Source organism: Notothenia rossii (genome assembly GCF_949606895.1).
Source record: "Notothenia rossii genome assembly, chromosome: 11".
NCBI classification, from domain to species: Eukaryota; Metazoa; Chordata; class Actinopteri; order Perciformes; family Nototheniidae; genus Notothenia; species Notothenia rossii.
The window spans coordinates 46,850,568-46,873,208 of NC_136910.1; the positions used below are offsets into that span (position 1 = coordinate 46,850,568).

Consider the following 22,641-nt stretch of genomic DNA (forward strand, 5'->3'; position numbering starts at 1 on the left):
ACCTCACAATTTCAAACACTTCTACATAAACATACTGTATCTATGCTTGTGTAGGTGCACTACTTGTAGGTGTGAAGAGTATTTTCCCTTTTATTGGGTAATTGATATACAAATATTAAATTGGGGGATGAAGTATTCCTTTGAATTATGAAGTATAAACACCTTTCTTTTTCTGCCAGTTTGTACTTCTACAGTACTACAATCCATAGGAAAACGTTGTACCTTTTTCTTTACTACATTTATTAAACATCTACTAGGCACTAAGAGTTAGATTTAATATTTATCAATTAACCAGAGCCATTACTTTTAATACTAAAATGACACTTTGTTACTAATTCTTTGATATTTTTAAGTTAACGAACGCCCAGTTGAGAACCTTTACTTAGAACTGAGTGTTTATATTGTGATTTTGCTTATTTGACTAATGTTGGTTATTTGAAGACATCTTCCACCACTGTTAGGCCTTTAATGGAGGACCTCTGACCTTCTTCTTGTTGTGGGACAATGTCTCGTGTCAGCAGTGTGTCTGTGCTTGTGTGGGAAGCACATGAGCTTCATGATGTTCACAGACCACAAGCATACTGCTGCACCTTTAGGGAAGGGAAGTCTAAGTTTGGCTTGTTTTGGAGCCACACATCTTCAACGCTTGGCCCCTGTTCCCCTGCGGCGATGATTGGCTGACAGGCAGGTGGGTGGATCAGCAGAAAAACAAACATTGCCACAGGCTCTGCCACTCTGTACCTGTCTCTGACTGACTGCAGTTCCCTTTAGGCTCGGGTCAGATACCCTCTCTCAACCTTTCAGACACCTCTCCTTTTCTCGACGCAGCCATGAGGACCACTATGCTCGCTGTTGTCATGGTGACGTTGTGCGTGATGATGGTGGACGCAGACGTGAAGCCACAGAAAGATTTCAACCTGCAGAGGGTAAGAGATCACACTTCTTCTCATGTTTGTTTTTCAGTAGTATTGTGTTTGAACCAGTCAGATTTATGATAAAAAGTATCTGCTCTCGTTAGTTATTATTTATCAAGTTTCTCCATTGACGAGGGAACGCTGTGTTCTGTGTGTGTTTGCATAAGAAAGACTGAGAACATGTCCACATGTGTGTGTAGTCAATGTTTGAGAACAGCTAACCAGTTGGCGGCCAAAAACAAACCAAGTACAAAGCCTCAGTACAAAGAACAAAGTGGCATGATTAATTGATTTGTGAATCCTTGGCCTTCTGGTTTCCTCAGGTTGAGAGAGGTCAGTATGACTTTCCCCAGGGTAAACACATCATGAGAAATGTCTTCTTCATTTATTTCCTGTTGGTATTCATCCCAGAAGCATTTCAAAGAACCCTATGATGGATACTATATGTACGTTAAGGGTTCATTGCCAATGTGTGGGTACAAGTAAGATTCAACAGTCACACCTCCATCCAGTCAGTGTTTGAAAGGCTCTAATGCAGACATAAGGAAATTCTGTGGTTAGAGGAAATGTTTTCAATATTTACCAATAAATCTCACTTGTTTTCCTACTGGGGGCTTTCATGCTAAAATAAACCAAATACATACAAAAATAAAAAATAAATGATCAATTAATAACAGCTGGAAAATGGTGCATGTGATATATAGAATGTAGTTCTCCCAATGCCCATGTTTGGTGACGTTGTGTGTTGCTGACTAGAAGAAAAAAAGTTGATGGACAAGTCTAGATATATTTGGGGTTTATCTTACTTACAAGTTACAACAAAACTTTTATTATTAAAGAACATCAATTGGAAAAACTGAGGTTCTCTCTTAGAGGTTCTATAAAGAACTTTAATAAAATGTGGAGCCCGTTTCATATTATGCCTAACAGATTGGACGACTGAGTCCTTTTGGTTCATAGTATTCTTATTGTAAGAATATTTTTTGCTTACAGTTTCCCTTATTATTATTATCATCTTTTTATTTAGAATTATTTTTCTTTCTTTCTTTCTTTTTTTTGTGTGCTTAATTTTGTTTTTTACCTGAGGTGGAGGCTGGGTGGGATGTTTAAAATAGAAAACTGAAAGTGAGCATTGTATTTCTGCCCCTTTCTTATTCTATAAAATTATATTTTGTACTTTTAATCCCCAATAAAATATATGAAAAAAAAAAGAAAGAACATCAAGTATTAACCCCTAAATACCGAAATAGTTTATTCCTCTGTCTTAAACGTACATGTTGGTCAATAAACTAATAAGAACGTAGATGAGCTTTAGAGTTGCATTGTCTGATATGTACCTCCATTAAATAGGGCTTTCTAAATCTGGCAGAGCTGGTTGTTTGACCAAAATAAAGCAGGTGAAACATGAAATGGGGCCTTCTTAATCTGGCAGAGCTAGTGTTATGGCTGCGGGATTTGGCACCACCCCTGTAACTTCTGCCAGGATGGTCATAATCTCACCGCAATCACAGCAGTATTGGTTTGTCCCCTTGAGTTCAAGTAAATACAAAGCAATTCACTCTGAGCCCATCAGGTGAATCCGGCAGAGTTGGTGTTATGGCTGCCTGATTTGGCACCCATCAAAATCTTTAAAACTAACACCTAGTCTTGTGTGCCTGTTTGTGTTCAGTTTGCAGGGAGATGGTATCGGTTAGGCCTGGCCTACGATTCTCCGAGTTTTGTCCCCTTCAGGAGCAAACTGAGGGCCTCCATGGGCGTTGTCACAGCGATGCCAAACGGCAACGTTAACCTCACCATGTGGGAACTCACGTGAGTCTGTATTCAAATGTAAATGCGTGTCAAAGAAGAAAGGATTTAAAATAAAAAGTAGACACATTGTGTTTCCTCTGTGTGCCTCAGACCTTTAGGTTGTGTGATTCAGGTGTACAACTACGAGAGGACCAATGTAGCCGGACAGTTCTCCTACTTCAGCACACGTAAGTCTCTGACTCATCTTCACATCCTGTACAACAAGGATGTTAAGCATGATCTTTGATCTAGCTTTTAGTTACAATGTCAATATTTGGCCGCATTAGAACAAAGTTTGATTTTGAACCATACGGGCAAACAAACTCAAACAATCGCGTGGATAAAAGCTGCATTGCCAACGCAAGGCATGTGACTATTACCAGTCAATGTGCATTTTAATTTAACGATACAAGCAATACATGAAAGTAGTTAGCAGTGAAGCTGTGGGTGCAGACAAATCTAACATTAGGTTTATTTTGATAGCTTTTTGTAAGAGAGGAAGCTCAAGGATGAACATGATTGGAACATGTATTGAACATGTGACTATAGAATGAGCAGGACTACCGTTAGGCTCCATTTCCGAGTGCTCTTAAACAGATTTAATATAGGGTGCAGGAAGTATATATGTTTGTATCGTTTTTAATACATTTTGTTTTGTGTATATGATGCACTCATGCACCTTTTATGAATTTAATTGTTTGTTTGTCTTCCTTTTTTTTAAATGTTTTTATTTTAGGGCATAAACTGTATAATGCAAAAAGAAAATGTATACATTTTTAAAGATGTATTTGCAGTATTATTGTAATATGGTTTGGTATAGTACATACATAACATAAATAGACACTCTTTGTTGGAAGTCACGTATGTCCAATACTTAATCACAAAAGTCAAGTCATCTAATATTGTAGGTTATTTTATTTTACAGATTTTACTAATTATTCTTGATATAGCATTATAATGTCAGCCTCATGGATTTCTATTCATCCTCATACTTCTTAGGTTAAGGTTATTTTTACTACATGACAAGTGACAGCATTACTGTGAAGCACTTTATAGTGAAAGGTACTTTAATAAATAAACGTATTATTATTATTAGTCCCTCACCTGTGCTGTGTGTACTTTCAGGCCATAACATGGTGAAGGACATCACAGTGGTTGACACAAACTACAGTGAATACGCTGTGGTTCTCAAACACAAGGTTTTTAACAGGGAGTACACGCAGGTGGCGCTTTACGGTGAGACACACAAACACAGATATACACATTATTTCCATCACATGTGAGCTGCAGAGCAAACACCATCTTTCTGTGTCTCTGTTTGCAGGTCGCGCTCAAACGGTCAGAGTTGATGTCCTTCAGAAGTTTAAAGCCTTCGCCTTGTCCCAGCATTTCCCCAAAGAGTCTATTCTGACTCCACCTCCAGCAGGTAAGGTATAGGGAACACACACATACACATATTAATACAGTTTATTCACATCCACACAAATATTAAAGGATAATTAAATGACCATAAATGTTTTCTGGCCAACAGAAAATTGCCCCTCATCAAGATCTGGCTAGGTGAGTTGTTTTCTTTTCTTTAAATGACTTAAACCATGTCCTACAACAGGTTTTTGAATGGTTCCTGCACAACAAATCTTCAGTCAAAATGAGTTTCTGTGTCTCCCTGCAGGTTTCCTGAGATGATGCTGCTCCACCTCTTTGTTCATACACTGTACCATGAAGTGTTGCAAAAAGCTCTATCTCAGCAAACTTCCTTATTATGGCTGAAAGGATGATAATAACATATATTTCCAATGTAATGTATACATCATGCTCATAGTGTTTCACATTATTTTCATACTACTGCGCTGACATTAAATAAAGGATATAAACCTCAAGGCTATTTAAAAAAAAAAATCTGTGTTTTGTCTGTTTTTCTTAATCACCAAAGTGTGTGTGTGTGTGTGTGTGTGTGTGTGTGTGTGTGTGTGTGTGTGTGTGTGTGTGTGTGTGTGTGTGTGTGTGTGTGTGTGTGTGTGTGTGTGTGTGTGTGTGTGTGTGTGTGTGTGTGTGTGTGTGTGTGTGTGTGTGTGTGTGTGTGTGTGTGTGTGTGTGTGTGTGTGTGTGTGTGTGTGTGTGTGTGTGTGTGTGTGTGTGTGTGTGTGTGTGTGTGTGTGTGTGTGTGTGTGTGTGTGTGTGTGTGTGTGTGTCATGTGACCACTAGGGGGCAGAGACAGGGCTCCACAACACTGTCCCTTCTGTGGATAATAGCTCTCTAATGTGCAATCTAGTGACATCACTGCTGCGTTTTTCACTAGTAATTATCAGATATTAAAGGAAAAGTGGAGATTTTTTAAAAGTGAGGTTGTTTGAGGTACTTATCTATAATCACTTTATAACCTACAGAAGATGGTGATCGATATGCCCCACGTTCACAGACAGGAGTTCTGGCATTGAAGCAAAGCAATGTACTGCCATGAAGTGGGGCAGCAATACAACTTATTTTAGACACTATACAAATCAATATCAGTGTACACTATATTTAACTGTTCTTACAGTTTATCTGGTAAGTACCTCATACAACCCTTTCAAAAATGCAGCTAAGCCTTTCAATTCTGACAGGTATTGATTTGTTTGTTTTAGCCTCAAATTCTAAAGTCCAGTGATCCTCTGCTGATCATATCGAGTGAACACACACGCTAAGATAAAGAGACAGAACTTTGCTCTTTTAGTTGTGTTTTTTTTTTTGGTAGTGTTGAGGGAGGGAATTTACAAAAAACCCATTGAGTCAGTTTGAGGGTCTGACAGGATGCAGGGAGCGGTGAGTCTGGGGTCTCTGCTGGTCCTGGGGTTGGCCTGGATGCTGCAGGCCGGCCCTGTACTCCAAGATGATCTCATTCCCATACAGGAGAACTTTGACCTTGGCCAGGTAAGTGGACTAAAGTACAGATTTTATTCATTCGTAGATGACAAAAAATTAGGTTATCCCTTCCTCCTCCATCTTTTTTGCCATGGGAAATGCTTTGCTCTACATTATATTTGTCTCCTGCAGTTCATGGGGAAGTGGAACGAGGTAGCGGTGGTTTCCTCCTGTCCTTACTACATGGAGGACAAGAGGGAGAACCCTGTCATTGTTGCACTTGATCTGCAACAAGTGGCTCCTGATGGGAACTTCATCATGACGTCTGCTAGATTCAGGTCGGACTTGCAAGCATTTTGGGTATTTTGAAGTGTGCTGTATTTAGTTTAATCTCTGCTTTTCTTGTGTGTGTGCCTGAATGTAGTAGGAATGGCACGTGTAAGCACAGATCCACAAACTATCGTTTGACCGACACTCCAGGACGATTCTTCAACCATGTTGCAAGTGTGTATCTCTAGCTTCCTTCCTCTCCTCATCCTTTGTTAAATGTATTGTGTTCATGTCCCCGGACCCACATTATTAAGTTAATTACTAAGTTGTAGTAACTTTTTTTGAATTTATCGAGCAAATTTGTCATTTTGAATCATGACAACAAGCCATTTCAACCTGGTTTCATTTTTGGTTTTCATCTGTGCAAGATTATAAATGTACTTTTCATGCAGTTTTAAGTCAAGTTTTCACCATATACTCTTTAGATCTGGGATGGTTTACTATTATGTTAACAGGGTAGAGAATGTATTTAATCACACATTTGGGTCTTTAGTTATCACACACATTGATACACATTTTAAAAGATCAGGTCCATTTTATCTGTGGAGGGGGAGACCTCTGCCGGCTCCAAAATGTCCTGAACGATAAACAATAATACATTCTAACCAGGAGAAGCCGACCAATGATCCTTAACTACTTTGTGACGTCCCCAATCTCACTTTTGTTATTGATTTAATTGAAACACCCTTTGTGGCATGAAATTACATATCTTTCACTTAACAGGCTATTGTTAATGCCAAAGTAAACTCATCATTTCAACACCTTTCTGTCCCCAGGGTTCGGAGCAGACGTTGATTCATTCGTGGTTAACTCCAACTATAATGAGTACGCAATGATGCTCCTGCTGAGCACTGAGCAACCTTCAGGAACTAAAACCTCCAAAATCAAGCTATATAGTGAGTGACAAGTAAATATATGAATATGTGTTGTCTTTTTTTGTGAATTAGTGTTTTTTCATCAAAAAATGTATCAGTTTGTGTAATGGTAGTGATGTCCCCATCAGGTCGGAGTAAGAGTGTGAGTGCTGCTGTGCTGGAAGACTTCAAGACGCTGGTCAGAGATCATGGACTGAGTGATGACGCTATCATCGTGAATCAGAATATAGGTAACGCCTGGACTACTGATCATACCTGGTCATTCTTAAAACCCTGACGTTTCTTGACAAACAGAAATAAATGAAAGTATATCTCACTATATTCCCAGGTCAGTGTTCAGGTGAGCAGGAGACGAATCCCGTCTCAACTCAGCCCCAGGTACGAACTTCACCCTCATATGCTGAAATCTAATTTGGATACTGAAAAACCCTTGTGTCATGCGCTCTGGATACCTTATGTTGAGACGTTTGTTCCCACCAGGTTGGAAATAAATGAGGGGCCACCTTTGGTTCCAGGACGCTGCTAATGTTTGACCAGGTGAGGACAAATGAATCGAGAGATGAAAAAGAATCCATGGAGTCTAAAATAAACAACTCTTAATAGAACAGTATTTGACTCATTTACAAGAGTATCACTGTTTGATTCTTAGTTGCTAATGTTTATCTCCATTTACTGGCATTCTCACTTCTTTGCTCAGCTTGGGAAAAGTTCTTATTAAGAACCTTTGTTGCGATGTTCTTAGTTACAATCTATGAACATGGACAATAGGACCTTCAACTTCAGATGAACTATGAACAATGCACCTTTCCCTACATTGTCGCTAAGCTTAAACTGCCCTTTTTCCCTCTGTGTTTAAACATCCAACACAAACTCTATTCTGCATCTTTTACTCTTTTACTTTTACTGCAAACTGTACTTCTTGCAAGAATTAAATACAACAAAGACAATTGAATGGTTCATTCTTTATTTATGTTTGATAAATAAATCCCCTACACAACAACATGAGGCCTTTTCCACCCCAACACTTTTTATTTCACATCCTCACACATGCCAGAATAAGCAATGTATGCCGACTCATATTTAATAAATAAAAAATGGTTTATATGATATTTTGTGTCTAATATAGGCAGATGTGTAAAGTAACTAAGTACATTTTTCTCAAGTACTTAAGTACAATGTTGAGGTATTTGTACTTTACTTGAGTATTTCCATTTTGTGCTACTTTTTACTTCTACCTGAATACAATTCAGAGGTAAATCGTGTACTTTTACTCCACTAAATGTATTTAATACCTTTAGTTACTTTGCAGATTTGGATTTATAATGTGAAATATAATCAACACTTAAATCAGACTTTAGTTCCACCTGGAGTAAATTCACAAGCTACAGGACCTGCAGTATACAAAGTCATTAAAACTAGCTGCACCTTTACCAGCTTTGATAACACTTTCATGATCAGTCATTAGAATCATATCATATATATATATATTATTCTGAAATGGACCAATCTGCATAATGACTACTTTTACTTTCGGTACTTTAAGTATATTTTTATGCTAATACTTTTGTACTTTTACTTGAGTAACATTTTGAATGCAGGACTTTTAGTTGTAAAATAATATTCCTACATTCTGGTACTTCTACTTTTACTTAAGTACAAGATCTGAGTACTTCTCCCACCTCTGAATCTAGCCATATTAAAACATATCTGTTTACTGTTACAGGGTGACTGATCCTGTGAAACAACGGAAAAGGAGGGTCATCTCACAAAGCAGACTAAGATGTAAAACTATTTATGTTGCTGATTGTGAAAAAACATTTTCCGAAAAGAATAAACACATTTTTGTTATTACTGACTTTTCACAGCACTCACTGTATGAATGTTACTATATCACTACCAGCCAACCTTAAAAGAACCTTTTTTCTGTTGGTGCTTCATTTCTTTTTAAGGACCAGTAGCAATTTAAATGTCTCCTCCTGTTTATAATGTAATTAATTCTTGAGAGCAATATACATAAGATCAAAGAAATCAAAACCTGAAAATAAAATGTATGGGAAAAATATAATAAATTAATAATGTCACTAAAATGCTTATTGGTTTTCTGTACATACTGTATTTTAATATATGCAATAACTTCCAAAAGAAAACTGTTCATGGAAAAATGACTCATTCGTTTCTCAAATAGTGTGATACATATTGATTTCTTGTTTGTTGCCAAACTGTCACAGACAGGGATCCGAACTTTGCCTCTTTCCTTGTTTGTTTTTTTACTTTGCTCTGGGTGGGAGTGAGTGCATGCACAGCACACAAATCACAGGTCAATGCCCCCTCCCCGTTTGAAGAGTGGAGGGTGGGGGGTAAGAAGGAGTGAGGAGGTGGCCCTTTTCCTGGATTCAGGGTCTTGGATCATTCCTTTCAGAGACGAGTGAACTGACGCCCTGATAGGATGCATAACGCTGTGATTCAGGTTTCCCTGCTGCTGCTGTGCTGGACATGGACCCTCCAGGGGGTCCCGGTCCTCCCAGACCCTCTCTTCCCCTCGCAGGAGAACTTTGATCTGGCCCAGGTGAGCTCTGCAAACTTCATGTTATTTTTAACTATGTTATGTATAGTCTTCTGTAGTTTAGAGTGTATTATTTTGTTTGGTCAGAAATGCAATACTTAATGTGATCCTTTTTCCACCCTTTTATGTCTGTTAAACAATTAATAACATTTACTTAATATTTCAGGGATGAAATGTTTAATCTTACAGGCAGTTGGAACCTCCCTATATGACCTATACATAATGAAAATAACGTAAAACCTACATTGTATTTTTGTGTCAATTGTTGAGCATTTTTAAGCAGTTTTGGCTAGAGACTACATTTTCTCAAACACAGGAAAGTGGAGTTTAAATTAATTAATACTAAGTACACTTAAGTAATAAAACAATTAATATTAAGTACATATAAGTAAGTATAACATCGTCTGCATAAAAATAGATTTTCTTGTGTAACTTTTTTTTGTTTGTCGATATTATATATTTTTTGCTGCCCCTATCGAGTGTTCGGTGAAGTGACAGTTAAAGCAAGCAGTGCAAATTTTGTTGCATCTTCATTTATATAGTATAGTATAGTAAATGTGAAGTTGATTTTGCTGGGGTTAGGCTTTTGTTTTTAGTTTCTTGGTCTGGTTTTTATATGTATTATTATGAAATATGTAAAATCCTAATGTTACCGTTTGCTGACAGTTCATGGGAACATGGCATGATGTTGCCAGTGCCAGTTCATGCCCCCACATGCAACGTCAGAGGGGGGACTCAGCCGTTGGTACACTGGTTCTGCAGAGCGGCACCACTCAGGGCAAAGTCAAGGCCACTCAGAGGGTACTCAGGTTTGTAAGGAGTTCACATGTACACACACAAACATACTAATACACTGAAAAATGTTATCCTTAAATATTATTACAAAAAGGTTCATCCTAGATAATCAGATATCAAGACCATTTCATTAACAAATATATTGATATGTGTTTTACATTATAATGCACAGACATCGTAGTTTATCCTATAGTTAGAATATCACAAAAGTACCCATTTCACCAGAGTATTTTCATTTTATTTCACTTTCTACCGGTTTACGAATAATCTTCATGGGGGAATATTTACTTTTTACTCGGATAGATAACATTAATAATAAAAAATATGATCTACTAAAACATGATGAAAAGGTTTTTAATACACAAACAAGAACAAATAATGGAATTACATTATTCTAAAATGTGTCTTTCTGCATACTAAATGTTTAAACTGTAGGTATTCATATCCGTTATGAGGCTAATTCTGTTTCTTGCAAAAGAGAATTGCTACACTGCGGCATTGCAGTGACAAAGCCTTCTGTGTACTATAAAACAATCCTATCTTCTGAGCAGGTGAAGCTGTTGTGGACAGTTTATATCTAAAAGTCTTTGTTTGTGTATTTGCAGACAAGGAACGTGCAATGAGATGACTGTGGATTTTGAGTTGACCACCACACCAGGACGATTCTCCTACCATGTTGCAAGTACGTCTCCCTCTATTGACTCCTGCAGTGATACAGCTTTAAGGTCACATTTGGTCCATGAAGTTGTTGCAGGTTTTAATATTACTTCCTGTCTTTTCAACAGAGTGGGGGGCAGACGTGGATGGCTATGTTGTTCACACAAACTACAATGAGTATGCGATTATAATAATGAGCAAACAGAAGTCAGGAGGGGATACAAGCACCTCACTTAAGCTTTTCAGTGAGTGACATTTCTCAAAATACGCACTGCATCTTGTTTATTTATTAACTTCGGTACCTTGTTTATATTTATTTTACATCTCAACTATTCGATACAATTATTTAAATGAGGATTTCCCTCTCATTTAAAGTTTCAGTTTAGTAATTTCCCTTTATTATTAATGTTTAGGTCGATCCATGACGGTGAGAGACACGGTAATGGAGGACTTCAAAACACTGGTCAGAGATCAGGGAATGAGTGATGACACTATCACAATTAAGCAGAACAAAGGTCAAATATAGATTTTCACACATCATTACTGGACTTATAACTTCTCACTGTACATTTTACATTTATATTTAATTGAATATGTTATTTTTGCACACTTAATGTAAATAATATCCCACTTTTATATTGTGTTGGCTGTAATTTAGCCCGTCGATAGTGTCTTACAGTTTACATATGTTTTTCTCTCATCACCTTTTGTATTTTCACTCATTTAGTTCAGCTTCATCTTCTTTTCTGAGATGTATATATTGTATAATTGTTTATTTTCCACTCTTTTTTAATTGTAATTATGTACAATACTTGCTTTGCACAAACACAAGCACAATTTAAAATACAGTCAGACTTTGTTTGGCTATAAAGTGCATGGTTGTCTTGTATTAAATGTCTTAATTTAAAATGTTTGCAGGCGACTGTGTTCCTGAAGAGGTGGTGGCGGAGCCGACAGGTCAGCCTGAGGCTCAGGTACTCAAAATACATTCAACCGATCTAACCTGAAGGGTCTTATTGAGATTATATATTTAATCTGAAGGCCATTCAATTAATACTTTTAATATAGTTCTTGTTTTATTGTTTTTTAAAGAGTGATTTAACTCTACTGTGCTTTAATTGAATAAAATAGTTTCTATATTCCTTTGAGCAGTATTTGGAGTAAAACTACAGATATGAGCACCAAAATGTACCTTCTATATATAATAAATAAAAGCACTCATTGTCGCTCTCATGGGAGTTTAGGTGGACACTGCATTTGATGTTGTGGCTTCACATGGCATCTATAACTGACTATTATAACAAAATGCTGCAATGTAGTTTTAAATTGTGTTGCCGTCCAAATGAGTTTCAAAGAGTTGTCTTCATAGCTTTAATTCTGTATAGATTCAACAACTTTATTGTCATACTGTATTTACAACAGCTAAAGAACTGTTATTGTCAATTTCAAGTCCTAGGCTCTTCCAACAATGCAACCTAAAAAGAAATCAATAAAAAAGGGCAATCAAATAGTGGAGGGGACATAATGTTGCAAGTAAAATGAAGGAATAAGTCATATACTGTATGTACATGTTATATACATTAAGATACCTCACAGTACAATAAAAAGCTGTATGCTGTTGACATATGTGTTTTGCTATAAACATGATAAGTGATGACATTTGTGTCTGGGCTGTGATGCAGAGGAGGAGGAGGAGAGACGTGGTGCCTTCTCTGGTTCCAGCAGATGTCGAGGGTTCTGGTGATGATACACCTCTTTTCAATGGAAGCGGTAAGATCAGCTTAACCCCAAAACGCTAAGATGTTATTGCAAAACAAAGGACATTCGTGAAAATGAATGTGTGTTGAATGCAAGATAAGAGATGCTGATTCTGGTGTTGAAACTATAGAAATATCCTCCCTTTACTTCTCCACGTAGAGTCCTGTAAAGCAGCACCAGAAACAGGCCCATGTTTCGGGCTGCACCAGCGTTACTACTACAACTCCTCCTCCATGAGCTGTGCACTCTTCCATTACGGAGGCTGTATGGGCAACCAGAACAACTTTGAAAACGAGAGAGAGTGTCTGCAGAGATGTCGCACTGAAGGTCATGATTGAATTAAACACATATTTGATCGACTTTTAATTCACTATCAATGTTTACTATTGTTCTTATTGTTGTTTTGTTGTATTCGATTGTGCAGCACTTTGGTAAACTAATGTTATTATGAATGAGTTTGATTTTAAATACTAAACACAACCTCTACTTATTGAATGTATTTTACAAATCATGCAGTATCAATATTTTTTGCACAGTGCAATATTTATTATATATATATTTATTTTCCTCTTTTTCTAATTTGGAATGGCCCTTACTCAGAGAGGATGACTACCAAACCCACCCACACTTACCCACAAAACCCTTTGTTGGGATTCCCATTATTAGGCCAAATTTAAAATGACTAACAGATTCAGATTCAAAATGAATGAATGAATAATTAGGCTATAAACAGATGAAGTATGTACAGTATAAATGGTATTAACAGTATAGTGATAGTATGGTACTGTATAGACAGTATAAGGATATAAACAGATGTATACAGTGTGGTTATATTACTTATGTACATATACATATAATAAACACTACCCAATGCTAAGATTTGAGCTGTGAATAATACATTTAAAAAAAGGAAAACCCTAGAATATGGGTGTCATAATGTATAGGTATTGGCAAAATCCTTTGTGTTTTAAATAACACAATAAAAAAAAGTGAAATATGATATTGTTTTCTTTCAAATATTCAGTAGTCGTGTAATATGGATGGCCTAGCCCTGCCCTGGATATGCATGACAATATGAACTCTCCTCTGTTGTGTCTTCAGCTGTGTGTCGTCTGCCAATGGCGGCCATGCCGTGCACCGGCCAGCCGCCTGTCTGGGCCTTCGACTCCACCGCGGGCCTCTGCGTGCCGTACAAACAGGGCTTCTGCCAGGGCAACGCCAACAAGTTCTACAGCAAGGCCGAGTGTGACGAGTACTGCGGGGTGGTCAATGATGGTGAGGGGTTATTAAATACACACACAAATGGAAATATCCACCCACATATGAGGAAATAATTATGTGTTTTTGGTCTTTTACAGAGGGAGAGCTCCTGAAAGCAAACTGAGCTAACTGCTCATCATAATACAGAGAAGCAACTTGAATCAGCATCCCAATAAAGAGTCATGCTTTTGTCTCATCTCTCATGGTATATCTGAAGTGTTGGGAAGGTCAATTTATAAATGTAATATGTGACAGATGACTAGTTACCCTTTTTAAAAACGTAATAAGTTATACAACTTATTATATTTGATTTATTTTAGATTTCTCTAACAAATGTAAGAACAGTATTCAACACTGATATCTGTCAATATATTTTTGTAATAGTTTTCTACAGACAAACATTACATTTGGTTGTTACCCATTTGTCACTTCAATTTGTTACATAACTGTCATTTCATTACATTCAACTAACTGTATTGACAAACACTTTCATATGGTAATTTAATCACATTACACCGTTCCATATTATCGGTTTCTCCCCAACAGTGGAAGTTATATTACAGCAGACCACCAATAAAAACAATGGATGACTCTTGTTAGTTGTTTCTTGTTTGTTACTGCTATCTGCTGAGGTAGTGCTTCTTTGCTTCTTGAACAAATAAAATAAAAAATAGACAGAGTGTAAGGTACGGTCAAGTAAAGTTATTTGTATTCATATAGCCTTATGTCACGGAAAGGACTTTTTGAAAGACTTGTTACTCCTGATGTGTGGTGTAATCAGATCAAGCTGTATATAACATGTTCTCATACTGTATATTGTGTTTATACTGATATTTGAGCATTTCACATTATATTGTATGGTTACAATATGTACTGTCTGTAGCAGCAGCTGTATACAGTTGTAAAGTTTTATGTTTTATTGCAGCTACAATTAGGGACACCTTGCTTCCTGCTTCCACTCATCACACACATGATTGAAGAAAGTTTACCGTTACACACCTTTTCATGTTTGATTCCCTTACATTGATGTGTATTCATGTGTTTAAACATATGAAGCCCTACTTGTGAAGGACACATTTGTTGTTTGGTTTGTTTCATGAAGAAGGACCATTCTTGACCATTTTTTTTAAATGGTCTTCTGATAGGCTGCCACACTGTTTCTTTATAGCAATGCCAAATATGTTTATTGATTCAGGCCGTTCCCTGATTAAATACTATTTTGTAAAGCATTTTAATGCTGTTACTGATCCAGGTTGAATAAATAAATATACTTAATAAACAGAAAACAGCACAAGTAAAATGTTAAACTTTATTATCGTGATACAGACAGTCCAAAAGCTGAGACAGATAACATTCACACAGTGTTTAACACTTGGCAGCTGTAGTCTAAATTGGTGTGTGTTTTCAAAGCAACATGGGACAATTAATCAGACCCCTTTTTTGTGTCATCCTCATCTTCTGCAGTGTGACAGCTCTCCATACACTTTGCCTTTTCTTCAAAGTTGTTCAGGTTGCCCAGACATCCGCCATAGATGAAGATCTCACAGTTCATTGAGGAGTGGTTGTAGAAGTACTTTTTAACGTGTGCCCTACAAGGACCTGCCTCTGGTGCTTTTGTACAGTCCTCTGCAGGAGAGAGAGAGAACAGGGAGGGGAAGACAACATTAGTTAGTACTTTAACATCAGATTCAGGATCTCTAATCTAAGATCAAGCACTCAGTTAGCATCACTGCACATCAAGTGTACCGGGCTAAGTAAATTAATCTCTTACCTGTTGCATTGAACAAGGATCTCTTGGGTATACTTGAAAAGAGCAGAGTTAGATTGAAGTCTTCCACGTTTGCAGGATCCACCGGATTCACAGGTTTCTCCGCCTGTTTCCGAGCCAAAGACAGACAGTCAGACAAGACATTTGAAAACTTTTATACAAATATTCCACTAAACATTCAATTAAACATGTTTTAAGATAAGGGTAAAACACGTTATAAACATATCCTATGTTTGCACAGCAGATCATTAATATAAAGAACCAACAGCCATACAATATTCCACAGAAATGTAACCAACATGATGTTTAGTAAGAGGTCAGCCAGTCACCTCATCCTCATCAACGTCTGCCTGGACGGTCCACGTGCACCCCAGCAGCAGCAGTAGCACAGAAAACACAATTGTTTTGTTCTCATTCATGTCTGTATTTATGTCCAGCTGTCTCTTGTAGAATTTATGGAAATAAAGCCCCCTTGTATTCTTATTCTCCTTATTTCAGCCCAGGCAGTGCATTGACCAATGACTAATGGAAAAATAAATACGTGAGTAAAACATCAACCTATTGTGTAATGGCCTGGTTGAGCAACTACACACATTGACACTGGACTTCGGACATCAAATATCTAATCATTTGTTTTTCACTGGTAATGTCAACAGAATGTTTCAAGGAAAATGTGTTTTTGAGGCCACCCAGTTAGCCAACTATCACTGTCACTGGAAACGCACCTACTTTTTATTGGCTTGTTTTAACAATTTGATCGCATTAGTTAGTTGGAATGCTTTTACTAAACTGTTATTCTACGGACGAAAAGTTTATTATTCCGCTCGTATTTTGGCCCTCTTCTCCTCCCGCATTGAACATCGCAGAAACTCCGTTCAAACATCAAAACGTTCAGCTTGGTCGGAAATCGATGGCTATTACTTTTCTCATTCATAACTTTCATAATTCCAGAGATACATCCCATAATACATCACATTTTTAACATTGAAGTCAATGGAGAAAATCTTCAGACTTCAACAAATCTTCATGCAATTCAACTACTAACTGTTCATTCATACTTTCACTCAGACACCTCATTCCAACTTTAAAATCATGATACACATCTTTCTGGCATTATTCGTGTAAAACAACTTTTAAATCTGATTCTTACTTTTAGAGATATTAAACATTGTTCAGACCTTGTTTTAGAGGTTTTCTTCAGATTTTAACATTAACTAGAGTGTGTGATGTCACAGCTAGAGTGGAGGACAGCTTGAAATTCGCATTCATATTTCTTTTTAAAACTGCCATAATTCCCAAACCCTACATTCTTGAGACATAATTTTTCATGATAAACGTAGGAAAACATCTCGTAGCTTGAAAAATGACAAATAATTAAGCAAAAAATAATTAAACAAAGTGCCTCTTGAGGGCATGAAATGACAAAAACATTCAACATGTCTCCATTAAAGCCCATTGTAATTTAAGGCAGATATTTCCTCACAGCAGCAGCCGCACACCTTTAGTTAAACTGCCAAAAAGGCCACATTATTAACCCGAAAGTACACAAAAATTATACTTCAGATACTCAACTTCATTGACATGCTTCATGTTTTGAAATTTCACAGATATCTGTTACGGTTCTTCCACAAAACGTTCACATGTAAGAGGTTCATCTCTCATTCAGAACAGTGAAGCCTTTGAAGTCTGGGCACCTTGTTAGCTCAACTATAAACACCTGTGCAATGGAACACGATGATGTCATCACTCCAACTGACATGCTCAGAGCAGCAGACTTCAGATAGCAGTGTGCTAACAGTCCAGCCTTGAAGACATCTACGGGACAGTTTTGAGATTTTTTCAAATGCCGTTGCCATGTCAACACAATGCTCGCCTTGAAACACGGTTTTCTCATAACTTCAGTGAATATTAGACCCTCCAGAAAAACGCGGGCAAAAATCCTTGATTATGCGGGCTAAAATCCTTGATTATGCGATTAAACATGCGGGGGTTTTATGTGATTTTATGCGTTGAAATTGCGGGAAGTTGTGAAATATGCAGAAAGTTGCGAAAAATAATAGATTTTTTTTAAATATTGGGCTGTCTTATTTATTCTCTCTCACACACAACCTGCCACTAACGTTAAACCCCTTTCCTATTCAATTAAACACATTCACTGTTTATTTATTGTAAAAGCAATGGGGCTATTTTAATCACACTCCCTCTCTCTCACACACACTTCTCCGCCTCATTCTGTTTTCATTTACTCGTTCGTTATCTGACCAGCTTCAATCTTGTAGGCTACTCACTTCGTTTCTTGTAGCCCTCAAAAGGGTTTTGGAGGTTGATGCCTCGGTGAACGTGAGTTGTTTGGCTTTCTTGTCCGCAGCAGCAGAAAGCATTTTCGAATGTTTGAATGAATCAAAGTGGGTCGTCACCGTCGACTTTCTCTCAGACGTAGGGCCTATGCTCCAACACAAAGTTGCACGGGGTGCAGAATAGTGAAAGACATCGGGGTACTGCTTTGCCCAGTCTTTAGCAGAAATGTTCGTCTTGTGAGTTCCACACGTTCACTCTACGGTGTTGTTTACCTTCTGTGATGTGCGAGCTGATGACGTCACGTCATCATCGTCACTACTTCACGTCAAGACGAGTTAACTTTTTTTTTTCTCAATTTTGTGTGGAAAAATGCGGGGATTATGCGGCCTTTTGATAAATATGCGGCCTTTTAAAAATCTGCGCCATTTTGCTGATTATGCGGTAAATTCTGCGATCGCAGGATCGCGTTTTTCTGGAGGGTCTAGAATATACTCCAAACAGCCCAGAACTTCACAGGTTTGGTAACGATGCAGCCATCAACGCATCTAAGCGTAGTATGGGGTGTCATCAAATGCTGTTGCCATGGCGACGGACTACTCGCCATGAAACACGATGTGGCTGTAAGTCCCATCGACACGGTCCGATCGTCCCCCAATCTTCACTTGTATATCACCGGTCCATGCCTCAACAGCTCTACGCCAAATCTGAGATCTAACCATATGCCGTTTCCATGGAAACGCGTCCCTCGCCATAAAACATGATGTCGCTATAAGTTCAATGGACACGGTCCAATCGTCCCCCAATCTTCACTTGTAAATCACCGGTCCATGCCTCAACAGTTCTAAACCAAATCTGAGATCTAACCATATGCCGTTTCCATGGAAACGCTTCCCTCGCCATAAAACATGATGTCGCTATAACTCCTATGCAAATGATAAAAAAGTGCTCTAACTTCACAAGTGTGCTAACAGTCCAGCCGTGAAGACATCTACGGGACAGTTTTGAGATTTCTTCAAATGCCGTTGCCATGGCAACACAATGCTCGCCTTGAAACACGGTTTTCTCATAACTTCAGTGAAAATACTCCAAACAGCCCAAAACTTCACAGGTTTGGTAACAATGCAGCCATCAACGCATCTAAGCATATTATGGGATGTAATCAAATGCCGTTGGCATGGCGACAGATCATTCACCATCAAGTTAGTTTAAAAGTTTGCAGTTCAAGTATTCTGCTGATATTCCAAGCCTTTTCACTTTCTTTTCTTCTATCATCAGACATTCAAGCCCCCAGTGTTCATGTATCATTTCAATCTAAATTATTCACTTTTGTTCTTACACATTACATTTCAACATAGCAGTTTAGCGTCAGATTTTAAGCATAAAGCATTCCCACTAGCAATTTCTTCAGGAATTGCATTCTCTAGTTCTTTCTGATATCTTTGCAGATCTGCTGTGAGCTAGCTAGCTAGCGTAGCTAACCTATTCACTTCAGATATAATAACAAAACACTTCCATTTATTACAAAATAGACTTTGTCTGCCAACATTGACAGTTGGCCAACTTTATAATCCCCAAAAGTCATCATGCGCTCCGGTCCCAGATGTGTGTTTCACTTTTTGTGTGTGTCCCTGTACTGTATCTGTTGTGTTATCAGTTTCTTTTTTATTTGCAGCTTTTTGTAATTGAAAATGTCTTCTTAATACTGCACGTGTTGTTAAGTTAGTAAATAAGTCCTCATTTGGATGTATTTTGGTCATTTGTGTTTTTTTACATTTACATGGTTTTTAAATTGCAGCAGGTTTCTCCTAATCGAAGTGATTTGGGCCGTTTTTAGCGTGTTTGCACGAGTCGGCCACCGCATCTCACTCTCAACAACAGGGTTCTTTGGAATGAATTCCATAAAATGTTCACACATTCAACTTAGAGCTGTTTATTTATCCACATTTTCTACAGCTATCGTGAAGATATTGTTACCATGAATTTGTTTGGCAATGATATTCAGTGAAAACCTGATACTGTGATAGCTTTGAGGTACAATAAGACACAATCATGCAGGATTAACAATAATTGATATGTTACTGATTAGCTACTCTTTCGTCTGACTCATTAGTCTAATGTTATGTGTACAGCCAAGTCAAAGGTTGGGCTGAACTTCCTGAAGGAGTCAAATAAGGACATGCGGGGTAACCACAAAACAAACAAGTTACACATCAATGCCTTATTTGGGCGGAAATGAGGGTATAAGAAACAGAGAGGAAACAAGATAGATGTATTGCCTTTGATTCAGACATTTTACACACAGGCTAACACAACATATTGTTAAGATGGAGAAAGCAATGATTCTGATTTCTGTGCTGCTGCTGGGATGGACCTGGACTCTCCAGGGTGTCCCTGTTGATATGGATCAGGTGAGTGGCCTCCTGGGACCCGAGGGAAAAAAAGTGTCTTTCAATTTCCTTTTTTTTGTGATTTCCTACCTATTTAGGGTTAAAAAAACATCTTGCAATTTAGACTTTTTTTATTTTATTTTAGAATGTTACAGTATGTCCACTGTAGAGGACGTCAGGTCCATATTAGTTTGAAAGACAGCCAAAATTAACAGATAGACTATGTAACGTATTATGGTTATAGAGTGATATTAATACAATAATACATTCACCTTTATTTAAAACATGAATAAGTAATTGATCTGAACATTGATGTTTATTTGGTCACTAAAAAACTAGTTTGGTTTTTGGTGAATCCTTCCAGATCTTCAAAGACTTTGTAGTCAATGTAGTGGGAAAAGTACCTCATTGACTCCAGTCGGCACGGGCTGTAGGGTCATCTTGACTAGTTGTATGGATGTGGTCTCCATTTGACCATGCCCGTAGAAAAAAAGCTGGCATTCCTGAGGCAATTCTCATTTTTCATGGCTCCACTTAAAATAAAAACAACAACAAGACATACGTGCTACTCTTGGCCCACAGAGGGCCATGTCTTTCCAGCTCGTCCCTATCTGTCTCTCTGTCTGTATCTGTGCGCTCATGGAGCCTCCTGCATCTTTCCTGCATCTTTCCTGCAAATGTCCACTACAGTGGACATTTTCAATGGGCTGGGTCCCAGGAGGTTAACTTAACATCTGTCCATAGAGGATTTTCAATCATTCTTTCTTTCTTTTTTAACTGTCCCTTGAGGTTTGGCTTTGTTGTTTTATGTTGATACATAGCATCAGTGAAATGACATATTTGTGATGCTGCTAATCAAATTGGAGAACGAATTAGAGGCAATCTTGAAGCAGGTTCCACTGAATGTTATGTTTTTCATCTATAAGGGTTTTTAAATGTCTTGTCTGGCTAAGTCTGTCTGTGGCTGTGATACAGGTGGATGCTCCTGTGCAGCCTCTTGCTACTGTGGAGGTTCCTGTGGAGCATAATGCTACTATGGAGGTTCCTGTGGAGCATAATGCTACTGTGGAGGTTCCTGTGGAGCATAATGTTATTATGGAGGTTCATCTGGAGCATAATGTTACTATGGAGGTTCATCTGGAGCATAATGTTACTATGGAGGGCGTTAAAGCAACTCTGCCAACTCTCCCTCCGTTCAATGCTACAGGTAAGAGATCAACTCAATTGTTTATCTGTATACCATTGTATTTGTTGCAGTGAGCAATGAAAATGTGTACTAAATGGAAGAGAGATCATGATACTGATGTTAGAGTCGAGTTACTAATATGTGTCTTCCTCGCTCTGTGCTTCTTCCTGCATCTCTCTCTTCTTGTAGAGGACTGTAAGAAAGACCCAGCGACCGGTGAACCCGAAGCGATATGTTTGGCGATAATCGAAAGACACTTCTACAATTCCTCCTCAATGAACTGCGAGATCTTCATCTATGGAGGGTGTGGGGGCAACCTGAACAACTTTGTAAATTACACAGAGTGTATGCATAGCTGTCACTCTGAAGGTGAGGAGTGAGATACAAAACATATATGGGGCGAAGCCTGCGAGCTAGTTCAGGCAGTCAACTCGAGCACCAATGATACATTAACACGTGACGCACCTCGTCCCTCTTACAACCAACCAAACACATTCTCCTAAACATGCCGCTCTATTTAAGCTGCCAGGTCTTCCTGCCTCTACCTCGCTATGCTGCTGCGGCTACTGCTGTGTTCACTTGCTATTGCTGCGTTCATGCTCCTGCTGCTGTGTTTAATGTTGCTGCTGCTTGCCTGACCCACCACCACCCCAGCTACAACCTGTAGGCTCGGGGGATAGTTATCTAATCATCACTCATGTTCTTTGTAAATCTGTGGAGTGATGAGGCCCGAGCCTAGCTCAAAAACTCAAACTATATGCTGCTATAATAAACATATTAAGAACACATGAGTTGTCTGACTGAACTGAATACATTGGATATCATTTTTTAGATTGTCGTTTTCTCTCGAGGTTTGTGAAGAGGTACCCAGAAATGTTGCATATTATCACATATTTAATTATTATCATAAAATAAAGATGTACTGTGAAGCTTAAAGATGCATAGCAGGGCTGCCATATATGTTCAATATGGTCCCCCAGATATTTGTAGATAGCAAAATATGCTTAATATATTTTTTCCTTTTCACAGCAGAGCTCCCAACGGCAATATGTCTGGACTGTTAAACTCATTTTTGACTCGGACCAACTGGAAGCAAGTGAGAGGAAGAACGCTTCTGCACTCAGAACATGTAAACTTGTATTAAAAAAAATCACAATTAAAACAAATGTTTGCTTACTAATTATGTTTTGTGTATGTTCTTTGTTTATAACTCAAATTAA

The 22,641-nt window shown here is 38.0% G+C and overlaps 5 protein-coding genes across 9 annotated transcripts in view; 4 read left to right on the forward strand and 1 right to left on the reverse strand.

The window, feature by feature from the left end:
- The first annotated feature begins 725 nt into the window (after positions 1 to 725).
- ptgdsa (prostaglandin D2 synthase a) lies at positions 726 to 4,582 on the forward strand. The gene is made up of 7 exons (XM_079659536.1): positions 726 to 926; positions 2,584 to 2,723; positions 2,814 to 2,890; positions 3,828 to 3,938; positions 4,027 to 4,128; positions 4,234 to 4,262; positions 4,375 to 4,582. The coding sequence occupies exons 1-6, from the start codon at positions 831 to 833 to the stop codon at positions 4,260 to 4,262; spliced, it is 555 nt and encodes a 184-aa protein (XP_079515662.1). The 5' UTR covers positions 726 to 830; the 3' UTR covers positions 4,375 to 4,582.
- A 791-nt stretch (positions 4,583 to 5,373) lies between these two features.
- LOC307025226 (protein AMBP-like) lies at positions 5,374 to 8,836 on the forward strand. Of its 3 annotated transcripts, XM_079659853.1 has the most exons (8): positions 5,383 to 5,613; positions 5,737 to 5,882; positions 5,969 to 6,048; positions 6,651 to 6,770; positions 6,878 to 6,979; positions 7,078 to 7,127; positions 7,230 to 7,286; positions 8,473 to 8,836. In XM_079659853.1, exons 1-7 carry the CDS (start codon positions 5,494 to 5,496, stop codon positions 7,242 to 7,244), a joined length of 633 nt encoding a protein of 210 aa, XP_079515979.1. In that variant the 5' UTR covers positions 5,383 to 5,493; the 3' UTR covers positions 7,245 to 7,286; positions 8,473 to 8,836. The 3 variants fall into 3 exon arrangements, 1 of the variants encoding a protein (XP_079515979.1); XR_013804122.1 differs by having other exon boundaries at positions 5,374 to 5,613; positions 7,078 to 7,286; XR_013804123.1 differs by having other exon boundaries at positions 5,387 to 5,613; positions 5,972 to 6,048; positions 7,078 to 7,286.
- Positions 8,837 to 9,145: 309 nt separating this feature from the next.
- On the forward strand, positions 9,146 to 14,377 carry LOC307025225 (protein AMBP-like). Its single transcript, XM_079659852.1, has 10 exons — positions 9,146 to 9,315; positions 9,979 to 10,121; positions 10,713 to 10,789; positions 10,893 to 11,009; positions 11,178 to 11,279; positions 11,683 to 11,738; positions 12,447 to 12,534; positions 12,682 to 12,849; positions 13,624 to 13,797; positions 13,881 to 14,377. Exons 1-10 carry the CDS (start codon positions 9,196 to 9,198, stop codon positions 13,904 to 13,906), a joined length of 1,071 nt encoding a protein of 356 aa, XP_079515978.1. The 5' UTR covers positions 9,146 to 9,195; the 3' UTR covers positions 13,907 to 14,377.
- Positions 14,378 to 15,077: 700 nt separating this feature from the next.
- The window catches only part of LOC307025227 (kunitz-type serine protease inhibitor B6-like), a 41,162-nt gene continuing 33,598 nt past the window's right edge, over positions 15,078 to 22,641 (reverse strand). Inside the window, exons 1-3 of one of the 2 annotated variants that reach the window (XM_079659854.1) lie at positions 15,880 to 16,110; positions 15,554 to 15,656; positions 15,078 to 15,408 (exon numbers count right to left, since the gene is read on the reverse strand). In XM_079659854.1, the coding sequence (XP_079515980.1) occupies positions 15,206 to 15,408; positions 15,554 to 15,656; positions 15,880 to 15,969 (396 nt within the window). In that variant the 5' untranslated portion in view covers positions 15,970 to 16,110 and the 3' untranslated portion in view covers positions 15,078 to 15,205. Of the gene's footprint in view, positions 15,409 to 15,553; positions 15,657 to 15,879; positions 16,111 to 22,641 lie in introns of those variants that run through there. The other variant, XM_079659855.1, reaches the window with a different exon arrangement.
- On the forward strand, positions 20,099 to 22,601 carry LOC307024783 (uncharacterized protein). 2 transcript variants are annotated; one of them, XM_079659180.1, is made up of 4 exons: positions 20,099 to 20,256; positions 21,211 to 21,442; positions 21,611 to 21,790; positions 22,451 to 22,601. In XM_079659180.1, exons 1-4 carry the CDS (start codon positions 20,173 to 20,175, stop codon positions 22,483 to 22,485), a joined length of 531 nt encoding a protein of 176 aa, XP_079515306.1. In that variant the 5' UTR covers positions 20,099 to 20,172; the 3' UTR covers positions 22,486 to 22,601. The 2 variants fall into 2 exon arrangements, with proteins under 2 accessions (XP_079515306.1, XP_079515307.1); XM_079659181.1 differs by having other exon boundaries at positions 22,454 to 22,601.